Genomic DNA, 14,635 nt, shown 5'->3' on the forward strand with positions numbered 1-14,635 from the left:
AAGGGAAAACAGAAATAGTAAGGAATATGTATAAGAAAAGGGAAGGGACTCTAAAGGGGGAGGGCTGCTTGAGGCAAGCGGTGCTCATAAATTAAATACTGGGGAGGAGGGAAAGGGGAAAAGGAAAGAGGAAAGCATAATCTCCCCAGGGAGGTTGGGAGGGAACAAGAAAAATTTGGAACACAAGGTTTTCAAGGGTGAAAACTATCTTTGCATGTATCTTGAAAAATAAAAAAATATTATTAAAAAAAGAAAAAAAAAAAGAGTTGCTTCCCTTTTTTCCAACCTCCAAATACCATGTAAGTTGCAAGTGCAAAAACTATTTCATTTTTGTCTGTAACCTCCAGGCCTAGCTGTAATATCTGGTTCATTAGCAAACTTTTAATAAAGCCTTAGTAAATTGACTGAAAGAATAGATTTCCCCCCCCCTTCTATTAGCACCCTCTTCTAACTGCTTTTCACGGTCTTTAGCTCAAAAGCACTAAGACCCAGGAAGGGTGTTTCTCCTTTTCTACAGTTTTCCTTAATCTCTTCCTCTGCTCCTGCCCCTTCCGCAATTGGAGCCTGTGGGAGTGCTAACTATAAGAACTGTGAATGTGGTGAAAGACCAGACAAAGGCAGGATGGTTTGGGGAACCTGGTTTATGGCTCCACATCTTGTGTTGCAATTGCTCCTCCTGGGATCATGTCTCAGGACAGGTTCTGCAGTAAAGGGCAACGCCAGGGAGCACGAGGGACGCTCCTATACAGCCGTTATTGAGGTACCCAATGGGGGACCTTGGGGAGACTGGACGTGGCCCGAGATGTGTCCGGATGGATTTTTCGCCAGTGGCTTCTCCCTCAAGGTTGGGGACCTTCTGTCTAGGTCTCTGGGGAATCCTAGTTGGTAGTGGGAACAGTTAGATGTCTGGGGGCCTGATTTGTGGGGAAAGGGGCTTGGAGACGTCATTATCTGGATACCCTTTTACTGCTTGGGTCGGGAAGCCAGGATTCTGATTCTTCATTCCTCACACTCCCTAAGGTCGAGCCCCCTCAAGGCATTCCGGGAGATGACACCGCCCTGAATGGGATCCGGCTTCACTGTGCCCGAGGCAACGCGGAGCGCAACACTCACGTGGTGGCTTCTCAGTCTGGAAGGTATGAAAGTCTCTGGGTATGGAATCCTCCTTTCCCTCCCTCCTCCACCCCTTCCCCACCTAGGAAACCAAAGAGGGAAAAAACTTCTTTGCTTCCGACATGATTTCCTCAAGTTTGACCTGTGTCCCTAATCTGAATTCTCTAGGGAGAGACTCAATCTCCTCTTTAACTAGAAATCTACTAGATAAGGGAGCTAGGAGAGAAAAGCTTGAGGATAAGGTGGTGGTGGTGGTGGTGGTGTGTGTGTGTAGTGACAATTCATTCTTTATTTTTCCTTCTCATGACTGATTGGGACTTTGTCCAATTAAAGTACTTTAATCAGAGTAGGAGAAAATGAACATCATTCATCCCAGCACCCACCCTTGTCCTTCCCTTGTGTCCTTGTCCTTCCCTTTATGCAGTGTTTTGCTTATTTCATGAAGATTTCAAGAGGATTTGGAGAACTTGGGAACTGGAAGTTTGATGGAGGGGAGGAGGAGAGGGGGCAGAAGGGGGGAGAAGGAGTTATAATGGGGAGTTCCACACTTCAGTAGGTCCACCCTCTTTGCTCTCCTTAAAGGTGGGGAGCATGGACTGAGCCGCTGTGGTGTCCAGATGGTGCCTTCCTTGCAGCTTTCTCACTACGGGTGGAAGAGCCCAGCACCCCAGGAGACAATACTGCAGCTAACAACGTGCGCTTCCGATGCTCAGGGGGTGAAGAACTAGAAGGACCCGGCCTGGAGTGGGGCAAATTCGGGTCCTGGAGTGATGCTTGTTCCAAGGGTATTTGTGGCCTTCAAACAAAGCTGGAGGCTCCGAATGGGCTCAGAGATGATACAGCACTCAATGATGTTCGTTTTTTCTGTTGCAACAGCTAAGATCCATCACAAATTGCTTATCAGTGTCTCTTTCCTCCCAAATCTCTCACCACAAAGTCTGCCTAAAAGTCAATTTACTCCTTAAAGGAATCTAGTGTTACTCAGGTTTGAACTTCCACATATATACCCCCTCTCTTCTCTTTTATTCCTTCATAGTAAATCTCTTCCCATTCCAATCCTCTATCTTGTGTGTTCCTAAAGAACCTAGGTGTCAGCTGAACCCCTGTCCTCCTGCCTTTTCATATGTATTTCCCTCACTAAATTGTAAACCCTCAAAGAGACAGATTTTGTTCCTTGTAGTTCCACCCTCACAGTGTCGTAAGCATTAGTAAATGCTAGTTTTGTGATGTTGGGGGGGGGGGGGGGAATCCCTTCCTTTCTCTTGTGTTCTCTACTTTATAAGAATAATTATTTCCCTCACAACTTTGTGAAGCAGTGCAATGATTATTCCATTTTACAGATGAGAAAATTGAGGTCACCATCATCCTACTCACCTGGGCTTGAAACTTCAGATTCCTCACTCTTACTACATATGTCTAATTGCCAAATCTTGTACTTTCTAGCATCACATCATCTCTTCTTTGTCTCCTTCTTTCCACTCACAGTTCTAACCTTAGTTCATGAAGTCCCTCATTGCCTTTCCTTCTGCCATTGCAATAGTTTAACTGGTCTCCCTGCCTCAATTCTCTCCTTATTCCAAACCATTAACCACTCAAATGGTGATGTGATGTGTTTAAAGTATAGGTGAAACCATGTCATCCCTCTCCTTAATGAGCTCCAGAATCATATATAAAGTCCTCTAGCATTTGAATCTCTTCATAACCTGACACCACCCAACCTTTCTGTGCTTCTTACACTTTACTCCTCTCCATAAACTCTTAAGCTGTCCTAAAACAAGATATTCAAACTTTCATTTCTATTCCTTTGCATTGGCTCTCCCCCACCCATGCCTACAAAGTTCTGCCCTCTCACTTCTTGGTTTCCTCAACTTACTTCAAGCTCTACCTTTTGCAGGAAATCCTTTTTTGGTTCTCTTAGTTGCTGATGTCTTTCCTTCCAAGATTACATTCTATTTAATCTGTATTTATCTTGTAAGTACCCAGTTCTTAAAAGTAGTTTTCCTCCAATAAAATGTAAGCTCCTTGAGGGCAGGTAATATTTTTGCCTTGCATTGTATTTTCAGCACGGGATTAATAAATGGTTGTTTAGCGATTTGTCTGATAACACAGCAAACTCCAGTTGCCTAATTTCTGTTTCGACACTCATTCCTCTAGGAAAGGTACTGTGGGTGTAGTGCAGAACAATACTGATTCTGGAGTTGTGGTTTGAGTTCAAATCTTGAGCCTGTCATATATATATATACTATATAACTTCCTTTATATACTTTATATAACTTAAATATATAACTTCCCTGGGCTTCCCTTTTTTTTTTTTTTTTTTTTTTTTTTTTTTTTTCCGCCACAAAAGGAGGGTTGGACCAAAAAGATGTCTCCTGATTTACTCTTCCAACTAAATCTATGATCCTATGGAGATAATGGAAAGTGCTAGATTTGGGTTCAAGATCTGAACTCTAATCCTTTCCATTGATTCTAAGCTTCTGGGAACTCTATAAAATCTAGTATTATAGGGCGTTTTCACCCTCTCCCAGGAAATAGTAAATCTAAAGTCATGGTGTTCTTGGGAGGCTCAAATGAAATAATGTACATTTTAACTTTAAAGGGTTATATTTGTTATTCTTAAACTACACAAAGTCAAAATTGTAGGCTAGTCAAGATCTTTCCTAGAAGATCTTATAGCTTGCTGCAGTCCTCAGTGGAAAACTTATTTAAGGGAGGGTAAAAGACACCCAAAGTTTTCTCGGGGTCCTGCTGGATAGAAGAGGGGACTAGAATCTGACGCACTCGGACAAGACAGAGGTATCGCAGAAGATAGTACGAATCAGAGAACTTTATTTCAGGTGACGGGAAAAAAGAGGAGTGGGGACAACTTACTCCAGTCTCCGAAATCTTCGGAAAGAGCGTCCTGACAGGAACGTGTCCCCCCTCAGCTTCAAAGCTCAAGAAGGAGAAGGAGGAGGAGGAGGAGCTGGAGAAAAAGAATAGACAAGTCCCAGTCATTGACCACCGCAAGCCCCTTGCCCCAAGCACTCGGCAGCCGCCCCGGGCACCCTTACCTTCTCTTTTCCGGCAGTCCCCACAGCAAACTCCTATGATAGCGTTCACTAGCTGTATGCCACACAACACTAGCTCCAGAATCGACATGGCCGTCAGCAGCGCGAACAGATCCAAGTTCCATTGTACTATATTCGGAGGCTTCACGCACTCTTCCCAAAGTTTTTTGTTGTCCAGGTAACGCCCACTACAGAAGCAGTGGTCAGTGGTCGAGGTCCAGGAGTAATTAAGGGGTCAGTGTAGGGTCTCTAACGTACCTAGCACGTGGGAGGGGCGGAATTTCTTTTTAGCCTGGGAGTGGGTTTTTCACGTGGGGTGGAGAAGTGCGTTTCCAGTGTGCCTGGAAAGTCTTGTTTTTCCTAATGAAGACCTACAGCAAGTAAGGATGCGGCTACCCTGGGTGAGGTGTTGGGCGGGGAAGGTAGGCTAGGTTATTGAGAGTCAGATAAGGCCTTACTTAGTATTTCTGAAAGGGTAACTCCATTTGTTAGACTTTGTAAGACATAGGGGCCCATTCTGAAGCGCCGAGATAGACACTAAGAGGCAGTAAAGGGCCCCAGAAACCCCGAAAGCCGAACAGCAGACTGAGCACAGCATCTGGAAAACAATGCACGGAGATTTGAAACAGGAGGGAACCTTAGGAGTCCACAATTTTAGTCCAATTCTTTCATTTTGCAAATGGGGAAACAAGGACGGAGCAGTCAAGTGACCTAAGGTCATATTGATGAGGCGTGAGAATTGAGGGTAAGAGCCCCTGTGGTCCATGTCGCAGATTCCTTGCGAAAGATCACAAACCCGAAATTTGTGGCAAAAGGGAATATATTTGCACCAAGAAGATAGCTTTCTTAGTGGTCAGGGTTCTGTTAGAATGGGTTGATGCTGAAAAGAAATTATCTTCATTAGTGGGCTAAGTCCAGAAGGGCAAATAGCTCCTGATTAGGAATTAGCAAAGGTGGATTAAAGAAAACAGTATGCTAAGAAGCCAGCTTTCTTAGCGGGCAAACTCCTGATTAGGAATTTGGCAAAGATTCAGGGTTCAGAATCATCTTTTATTAGCCTTCTGAAGCTTTATTGGTGTTTGGCCAAGGTCCCCCTACTCCTCCAAGCTGAGAGCAGTTCCAGTTCCATAGAGGATGATGATTATGCCCCGAGGCCCAGATTTCCAATTGAATGAGATTATATATTTTGGGAAGGGTGTTGCCTGGGAAAGGTGTCTGTTCCTCCTAGAAGAGAGTTTGAGATTCAGAAACATCCCCCCAAAGGGGGATGCAGTTTACATCAGGGACCATCCCCCAAAGGTTAAAGGAGACACAATTTACATCATTTCCCCCCCCCCCCCAAGATCTCAGTTTACATAAATATCCAGGCATAAAATGAGGGATTCAGACCAATATCCTTTGCTTTCAAGTCCACTACTCATCCCATGGTGTGGAATTGGAGGGAAGTGATCCCTTACCCCCCACTACTTATCCCCACATTCAGGGTATCCCCAATTTAACTTCTTCCAGCCTAAACCCTATCCCCCACAGTCTCCACTGATCATTCCCTATTTAAAAATAAAAATACAGCTCCCTAGCTCTAAGGCACAAAATTAAGAAAAAAGTTCTGAGGGTTTCCAGAGAGGTGTAGAACTCTTGAATTCTCTGGAGGAAGGGAGGGAGATAGTTGACTCTTGGAGCTAGAAGGACCTTGAAAACTAGTGCAATTAATTCCTTCATTTTATAGAAGAGGAAACTGAGGCTTAAAGAGGAGAAATTACTTGCCCAGAGTCAGATATGGGGGTTAAGGGAACTAAAACATTTGTCCTGATTCTTAAAAGTGGATACTTAAGAGACCTCATATGCAAAGGAAGCAGCTATACTATCCTTGATATAGCATTGACAATGAAGGGATTCAGGATATTTGGATTTCAGCCTGTCTGATTAGCTAGGTGACCTCGGGCAAGTCAGATTGTAGGAAGGGATTTAAAGCTTATCATTCACTAGGGCTAACCAGGTACCAAAGGCACATTCCGCACAGTGGAGGAACCTGAGCCCATATCTGAGAGAAGCAAAGGCAGTGTTGCTCAATGTAATTTTTGTTAGACCCCCCCAGGTACTTACTGGTCTAGCTATTAAATCCTGATGATACAACTGTGCCAACCAGGATCTTCTAAAAATACATGTTTCAACTTGGGTCCTCACTGCTGCATAGCAGTCCCATTTATTCTCTGAGTGACTCTCCATTACATTGCCTCCTTAAGAAAAGTTATTCTGAGGAGGGCAGCTCCGAAACACACACACACACTCACACTCTCTCTCTCTCTCTCTGTCTCTCTCTCTCTCTCTCTCTCTCTCTCACTTTAGGGAGAAAGCTTGAGAAACTCCCTCAGAGAAGTTCTCCCCTGAGAGACCCACCCCAGGGAATCAAGATAAAATGGTTTCATTCTGATATCTGGGTGGGACTAGTTGGGTCCAGGACTACTACCTATTCATCTGATTGAGTTGGAGATTAGCCCAGAGACACTCATTCAATTCGTACATTCTCTATTTTGATTTCAACTCAAACTGCTCCCAGCCCCCACCAAGAGCTACCCATATAACAAGCTTCCTTCAGCTCAATTCCTTGCAGAGGCCAAAAGCAGGAATCATTCCAAGGAACCTCTCTCTCTCCTGGGCATAGCTTCGATCCTTTGCGCGCTGAAAAGACAGTCTCTTTTTTTCTCCCTCTTTATATCTCTCACCTATTTCCTTAACAAAACTTTACCTTTCTGTTGGTATTTCTCTGCTAGATCTTTACTACTCTGTTGGGAGCCTGCTACTAAGGAAGTCAGCCTGCAAAAGCTGACTTCTGAGTTCTAATCATAAACTTCTTTTGCCAGTTTAACTTTTAGGGTTCATAAATTCATTTAAGAAGGACCTGCGTGGCCAGAAGGAGGTTCCTACAATTCCTTGCCCTGAGCTGAATCTCATAATTTTTGGCTCCCTGACTGGGAATCAAGGGGAGATGAACTTCAATTCCAGATATTTTTTCTACTCATATGCTAGCTGTTATCACTAGCAGAGGTCTGCTGCTCCTACTTTACTGAGAAAATAAATCATGACATTCCCCTTTATTAAAACACCTTTATATAATTACTACCATGAACATTATCTCCTCCTTTGAACTCTGCTCTGATAAAGCAGTTATTCTTTTTGTCAAAGCTTCATTCTTCAATGTCCCTTCTGGGAATTTGCCTTTATTTCATTAGTCCTTTTTGAATTTTCATTCTCTACTTATCACTGGCCACTTCCCTTCTACCTAAAAACATACCCTATCCCCACCCCCCAAATCTTTAAAAACAAAGAAACCTTTCACCAGACCCTATCAATGGCTCCAACTGTAATCCCATATCTTAACTCTCTTTGGAAGCCAAACTTCTTAATTCAAGGGGAGGGTAGTGGATGAGGGAAGCTATACTTCCTTAGCGCCTGCTCATTTCTCAACCCCTTCACGCTCCTGAACCATTTGATTAATTGTGCACTCTCAAGAATTAAGAAAATATACAGAGACTACAACTATGTAAATGGATATAAAACAATTGCTGTATTTTGTTAAATTAAAGCCATCCTCAGCAATGAGATGAACCAAATCAGTTCCAATAGAGCAGTAATGAACTGAATCAGCTACGCCCGGAAAAAGAACTCTGGGAGATGACTAAAAACCATTACATTGAATTCCCAATCCCTATATTTTTGCCCACCTGCATTTTTGATTTCCTTCACAGGCTAATTGTACAATATTTCAGAGTCCGATTCTTTTTGTACAGCAAAATAACGGTTTGGTCATGTATACTTATTTTGTATTTAATTTATACTTTAATTTATTTAACACGTATTGGTCATCCTGCCATGTAGGGGAGGGAGTGGGGGGAAGGAGGGGAAAAATTGGAACAAAAGGTTTGGCAATTGTCAATGCTGTAAAATTATCCATGCATATAACTTGTAAATAAAAGCTATTAAAAATTAAAAAAAAATTAAAAAAAAAAATTCTTCGTTCTGAAGTTCAGTTAAAAATCCTCAGTTCCAACTGGAAGTCTCTATGCCTTCTGGAAGTTTAGTTGTTCAAGGCTTAACAAACTATGGAATTTAGCATGTGGCCTCATTTTGTACAGCCCAAGAGCTTTTAAGAAAGCTTTTTACATAGGTTCAAAAGACAAAACAGCCAATAACTTTAATTATCTAGTGTTTGACAAACCCAAAAAACCCAATTTTTGGGATAAGAATGCATTATTTGACAAAAATTGCTGGGAAAATTGGAAATTAGTATGGCAGAAACTAGGCATTGACCCACACTTAACAACGTACACCAAGATAAAGTCAAAATGGGTTCATGATCTAGGCATAAAGAATGAGATTATAAATATATCGTAAGAGCATAGGATAGTTTATCTCTCAGACCTGTGGAAGAGGAAGGAATTTATGACTAAAGAAGAACTAGAGATCACTATTAACTACAAAATAGAAAATTTTGATTATATCAAATTGAAAAGTTTTTGTACAAAGAAAGCTTTTTACATTTGTAAATACATTTTTTTGAATTTTAAAATGTATAAACTATTGATAGTTCTCTGTTAATACAAACAAATGACAGGTGAATTTGGCCCTTGGGTCAGTTTGCCAATGCAAACATTGATAAAGATCTAATCTGGAGACTTGACTTAGAGAGAAAAGGACTGATAGAAGAAATAAACTGATGTTTTACAATCTATACAACTTGCCAACTAAATTGGAGAGGGAGTTAAAAGAGAAGACTCAAGACTGACTCTGAGATTGCAAAATGGGATGACTTCAAAGATAGATTTGACAAGCAGGAAAATTAACAGGAGGACAAGGATTTAGAGAAAGAGGTAATGAGTTCTGTTTTGAGTTTGAGTACAGAGTGTTGACGGGGGTGAACCTTGAAACTAGATTTGGGATCTCAGACTCTGAAAAGTCTGAGGAAAAGCATACTTTCTAGACAAGCCCTTCCCAAATTAAGTGGTGTCATTCATTTGGAGATCTTGGTCAAATCACCCTCTATTAATCTTTTGGGGATGGGCTGGATCCTCTTCCAGAAATTCCCAAGACTCTGGGAAAAAAACTTCAGAATGATTTTATTCAATTGGCGATCTGGACCTGGTATTTCTATTGAGTGTCTTGAAACTCCAAGATAAGTATTCTCTTTTCAACTGGATATTTAGGCCCGGGGGCATTGACAACATTGAAGGAATATCATTCAATAGAAGCACCAGCCTCAGACCTTTAATAAAAAGACAACTCTGAACCCCAAATCTTTGCAGAAGTCCAAAGCAGCATTATCCCTTGCCAAATAACCTCTCTTCCTGGCACAGCTGCCTGCCAGGACTCTTGCCCACTGTGAAGATGTCCTCTTCTCAGAGATAACCTTTGTTATTTCTCTGACAGGATCTTGCCGCTGAGGAGTCTGTCTTCCTAGAAAAACTGGCTAGGAAGTGCCAATAAAAATCCCTTTTGCCATTCAGACTTTTTGGGTTCTCGAATTCTTTCATGTTGGACCTGTACGCCAACCAGAGGGGATTCTCCACCTCAGTTCTCACAACTCTCTGCACTGCCACTAACAGCATTAGTTTGAGATGCCAGTGGGACATCCAGCTAAAGATATCCAGGAAGCAGTTAGTGATACAAAACTGGAGAAATGTAGTCTAGATGTGTATATTTAGGTGTTATCTTGGGGACTGATAAATCAACAAAAAGAGCATAGTGAGTGAAGAAAACAGAATCCAGTAGGTAGTTGATAAATCCATGAACCCAATCCCCCTAATTCTACAGGTGAAGAAACTAAAATAAAAGTAAACTCTCACATTATTATTATTAATAACTAGTACAGTATTTTAAGATTTGCAAAAGATTACAAATTTTATTTTATTTTCTCTGGGCTTCCATTTCCTTACCTGTAAAATGCAGATAATTATATGTTGGGTTGAAAACCTTAAAGTAATGTTTACATGGAAAGGTAAAGATTGTGGTGGAGAGGGACTCAGGACTAAAGAGTGGGCCCCTAGTGTAAGGTAAGGGGTGGGGTTTTAGACTTTTAATGTATGCAAAGAGCACCTGATGGTGGATAATGTCTGGGTGTGGGCCTTACCCTACAACGATTTTTACAACAGCCAGCTCCACAAATCCCTCTGCCCCCAGCTTGAACAGCTGCTATTCCAGGACATAGCACCTATAAAAGAAAAGGGAGAAGAATAAATATCAGATCTCTGTCCACAAAGACTGAAAGTATAGCTAGACAGACTGATAAACTGCCAATTCTACTTCTATCTACCCCTACCATTTAATTTATTTATTTAGGTTAGAAATTACTGATTTAGGGAAAGGGATAATAATTTCGACCTTAGTATCTGAGATATGTTGGATGCCTGTGTTTGTAGGTGTTATGGGCTAGAACTTGAAACAAGGTGCTAAGTCACTGGAATTTTGATTTTATTTAGGCATTTTGTTCTTAAATAAGCCTTTTGTTCAAATGAACTTTTGATTACAGTCCTATCCTAGGTGGAGGGCTCTAGAAACACCACCTTTACTATATCCAATCAGAAATCCAAGTTGATTTCCCTTGTAAATGATCTGCTCATATAGTAGATCCTCACTGAATTTAGCTTGTCTCTATGAATTCAGTCTGCCAGTCAATAGTCTACTAATGAGTAGACTCCTTTAGCCAAACTCCTTCCTATAGCCAAACTCCTTTATAGGGTTAGCCTACCATGGTGTAATCTTATCTTATTGCACCTTCCCCTTTAATGGGGTCTTCCTTCATAGTAATCTTATCTTATTGCACCTTCCCCTTTAGTGGGTCTTTCCTTCATAGTTTGAGTTCCACTAGGGAACTTGCCTTTCCTTTTGTTAATTGCTAAAACTTACTACTAACTTCTCTTGGAAATTATCCCTCTCTTAGCAGTGTAATAAAATCTTTGCCTCTTGATTTAGAGATCTATGCTTATAATTTGGGGACAATTCAAGACCCCAGACCATAATCCCAATATATTTTGGGGGGTATTATCCCATACCTCATCATTTGGTGGCTAATCCCATCATTCTGATTGCCTAATTTGGGAAGAATCTGACTATATCCGTAACCCCAAACTAGGGGCTCTGCTGAAATATCTCCTTATTTTCTGCTTTATCAATTTTTCAGGGCTTCTACTATTATTTTATTTATGGATGATTTTCAGACCTCTGGATTTCTTTTACTTTATACCCACATTTATCATTTGTCAAATAGTTATAAAGGATTACAAAAATAATCCAGTTCACCCTCTCTCCCAACCCTTTATTTTATATACCAGGACTATAGGGCACAGACAGATTAAGTGGATAGCACCATAAATCTAATGTTATTTGTCCTTCCTTCTCAAAGAGGACCATGACATCAGGGAGATGATGCCATGACATTCAAATGAGTTGGATTTCAGTAAGGGAGGGCTGTGCAAAGTTACCAGCCTGATTTCTTCCAGAGCCATCTGAGTCCAGTGGCAAGATATGGATCAGGACTACTGGAGATGACTGGGGATTTAGTAGTAGACCTTGGCCCTTTTATGCTAATGAGGCAATACTTGTTCAGTGATTAAGGCTAGGTAAAAATTAAGGCAAATAATGGCCTCTTAATCAAAAAAAAAAAAAAAATCCATGCTGGGAGAGGAGGACTGTTAGGACTTTTGACTCAAATATTTTCTGACCAAAATGCAACAATTGCTATTTATATTCACTCTGCGTCAGTCAGGGTCCAGACAGTGACCAAGTGAAGGTTCACATGGGATCTGTTTTTGGCCAATCTGTGAAAGCCTGAGTGATTTAGGTTTAAGGTAGTGAAGGAGATGAGGGAGATCTTTCAAGATAATTGTGAAAATCGAGTAAGGCTTCATCTGCTTCAGAGTTTGAGTAGGCCTGAAGGACTTTGAGCCTTTAGTCAAGGGCATATATACTTAAGTCCCCTTCCTATTATCCTCCCATGAGATCAGTATCTCTCTATTTCAGTCAAACATGGCAACTGTGTACTTATTGGTCAAGTTCAATTTCTTGGGTAGTTCCCCTGTTTAGAATGTAAGATCCTCAGCTAATGAGGATGAGGGTCAATGATGGAAAGGGGTATTTGCCTTAGGGATTAAAAGTGTTGACCCTGCCCCCTACTGTGCTTCCTACCTTCGATTGTCTGCTCCAAGGGTGGGACGCCCTTCTTGGGAGAATGTATAATAAACTTTGCTTCTAGAGATCTCTCCAGCTTTTTTTTATTAAATGGTGACCCTGCACCATTTCTGAACCACACAGTTTGATCTTAAAGAGAGAAATCTAGAAAAAGGGGAATTAGTAACGGCACAAGAAGTAAAACACTAACTCAAGAAATTAATTAAATTAAAACGGACCAAATGAAAATTGTTGACTCCATGAAATAAAAAAATATTAAAACAAAATCAAGTTAGCAGCAGAACTGAACAGCCCATGATAATTCTGATTAGATTGCAAGATCATCTTTCCCAACTTCAGCTTCTTCATCTATAAAAGAGGCATAATAACAAATGAAGAACATACATTGTAAAACTTAAAATGCCAAATTATTTCCCATTTTTAATAAAACCATTAGTTTTATCACCCCCATATGTGTTGCCTTTCCATTATTTGCCTTTATTTTTAATAGTGCTCACCAGTGCCTCAGAAATTTCTGTCCCTTTCTGAAATCTTCCCATTAGAACCAGAGGGCAACTGGGAAGTATAGCAGGAGAGATGGGGGTTAGACCTTGGGAGGAACTTCCTATAAATGAATAAGAACATAACTGGGACCTGGGGTCCAGGGTGGGTGGAGATGCCTTATCTCCCCCATTAAAACAGGCCTCACCACAGTGTTGAAGATACCTATATATCTCATTTTCTTTGCCTGTCCAATCAAACCTCATAATAGCTTATCTTAAGTGGAATTAAGGTGGATAAAGGGAAGAGGAAAACTAGGAAGACCCATCCCCATTAGTCTCCCAACTATCAAATTACCAGCATGAGAAGAGAATGGGATGCTGAGCACAGAAGTGAGATGGAGAGAAAGACCCTTGGCTAGTATGACTGGCCATTACTATCTCTTCCTGGCTCAATATCACTCTACCTCTCTTCCCTCCCTTCTTCCCCAGCCAATGCTGATTATTACACTGATGACCTCCAACTCATTAGGTACTTTTCCTATCTCAACACAGACTATATAGCTAGGAGTTTGTTTTTTTTATCACCCCTCCAATTAATAGAGGTAATTAAGACATACCCCTAAAAATAGACTGGGGACCTTATGAGAGAAACTGTTTAGAAAAATGTCTGAAATCTCTGTAAGAAATCTCATTATTAATAGTGTCATTTCACCCCAAATTCCATCTCTTCCCCACCCCCCACCCCCAACTCTCTCTATTTCCCACTATGTTTCTCACCATTAGGCCCCCACCAATAAAACCTCCTGAGAGGATCACATGCATGCTGAGATGTTTAGTCCACTTGGTCTCACCATTGGGCACCAGGAGGAGGGTATTGGCCACTATGCAGATGATGGAAAGTAAGATGAGGGAGAATCCGATACATTGGGCACATATACCTGTACACATGACAAGAGGACTGGAGAAGAAAGAAGAGGAAAAGAGGGACAAGAGTAAGAAGTAGAGAAAAGCAGAGAGAATTGGGGTGAGAGAAAGTGATTGTGACATCAAAGGAGAAGGAATCCTAGTATAAGGGTCAAAGGGCAAGTGGAAGGTATGGCAGAAACCTGGAACCAGGAAAGATGGATAAGAGAGAGACACATTAGTGAAAAGAGGTAAAAACAGGAGTGATGATGTTTGTGGCTATGTATGGGCCAAAAGAGAGAGGATGTGGCAGAAGGGGGAGGCTGAACTTCAAAAAGGAAATTGTCTGGAGATAATTACATATAGTAATTCATTGCTCCTTCATTGCTCCAAAACTCCATAAGTTTTCAGACCTTTTTCCATTCAGAGAAGTCCCAAGTTCTCCCAGTTTTCCTCCATTCTCCTGAGACCAGGGCATTCATTCCCTTTGGGAAAACTATCCCAGTGTTGTGCCACAGTTCTCTTTTCATGTCCTGACCCAGTTTCCCTAATTGTTGTATTCAGTTACTCTGCCTCAGGTTATAATCATTCCCTCTTAATGTTTGATGGGATAAAGGTCTTTATCCATTTTAGACATCATTAGAATATCAGGAGCCTCTCCAGTACCTCCCTCCATTATGTCATCCCCATTCAGGTGCCTCTCCCATTATGTCATCATTCTTGTTACCCTAAAAAAGAATCTGACATTTGCTGCTGGATTCTTGGAGACGATAGTCTCATTCAGCCCTAGGACCAAACCATGGATCCATTTGGTCCCAGTATATCTCTCCATTAAATGAATTATTAAATATTCTCTAATCTCTATCTTGCTCAGTTTCTCCAGCATTACAGTAGATAGAAAAATAT

The 14,635-nt window shown here is 41.2% G+C and overlaps 2 protein-coding genes across 2 annotated transcripts; one reads left to right on the forward strand and one right to left on the reverse strand.

The window, feature by feature from the left end:
- The first annotated feature begins 631 nt into the window (after window positions 1-631).
- VMO1 (vitelline membrane outer layer 1 homolog) lies at window positions 632-3,219 on the forward strand. Its single transcript, XM_003770628.2, has 3 exons — window positions 632-844; window positions 1,021-1,136; window positions 1,696-3,219. Exons 1-3 carry the CDS (start codon window positions 644-646, stop codon window positions 1,991-1,993), a joined length of 615 nt encoding a protein of 204 aa, XP_003770676.2. The 5' UTR covers window positions 632-643; the 3' UTR covers window positions 1,994-3,219.
- A 711-nt stretch (window positions 3,220-3,930) lies between these two features.
- TM4SF5 (transmembrane 4 L six family member 5) lies at window positions 3,931-14,032 on the reverse strand. The gene is made up of 5 exons (XM_031965384.1): window positions 13,604-14,032; window positions 10,288-10,368; window positions 4,622-4,761; window positions 4,167-4,351; window positions 3,931-4,078 (listed from the first exon to the last, which is right to left on the reverse strand). The coding sequence occupies exons 1-5, from the start codon at window positions 13,871-13,873 to the stop codon at window positions 4,050-4,052; spliced, it is 705 nt and encodes a 234-aa protein (XP_031821244.1). The 5' UTR covers window positions 13,874-14,032; the 3' UTR covers window positions 3,931-4,049.
- Window positions 14,033-14,635: the final 603 nt, after the last annotated feature.

The sequence above is a fragment of the Sarcophilus harrisii genome, chromosome 4 (genome assembly GCF_902635505.1).
Source record: "Sarcophilus harrisii chromosome 4, mSarHar1.11, whole genome shotgun sequence".
Taxonomy (NCBI): Eukaryota; Metazoa; Chordata; class Mammalia; order Dasyuromorphia; family Dasyuridae; genus Sarcophilus; species Sarcophilus harrisii.

What these genes read in the sequence shown, in the direction of transcription:
- VMO1 (XM_003770628.2), top strand. Translation starts at nt 644, where the DNA reads ATGGCTCCACATCTTGTGTTGCAATTGCTCCTCCTGGGATCATGTCTC. An exon ending in CCAGTGGCTTCTCCCTCAAG is followed by an intron (nt 845 to 1,020) that starts GTTGGGGACCTT and finishes ACACTCCCTAAG; the next exon opens with GTCGAGCCCCCTCAAGGCAT. An exon ending in GTGGCTTCTCAGTCTGGAAG is followed by an intron (nt 1,137 to 1,695) that starts GTATGAAAGTCT and finishes CTCTCCTTAAAG; the next exon opens with GTGGGGAGCATGGACTGAGC.
- TM4SF5 (XM_031965384.1), bottom strand. Translation starts at nt 13,873, where the DNA reads ATGTCACAATCACTTTCTCTCACCCCAATTCTCTCTGCTTTTCTCTAC. An exon ending in TTATTGGTGGGGGCCTAATG is followed by an intron (nt 10,369 to 13,603) that starts GTGAGAAACATA and finishes TTTCTTTTATAG; the next exon opens with GTGCTATGTCCTGGAATAGC. An exon ending in GGACTGCCGGAAAAGAGAAG is followed by an intron (nt 4,079 to 4,166) that starts GTAAGGGTGCCC and finishes CTTTTTCTCCAG; the next exon opens with CTCCTCCTCCTCCTCCTTCT.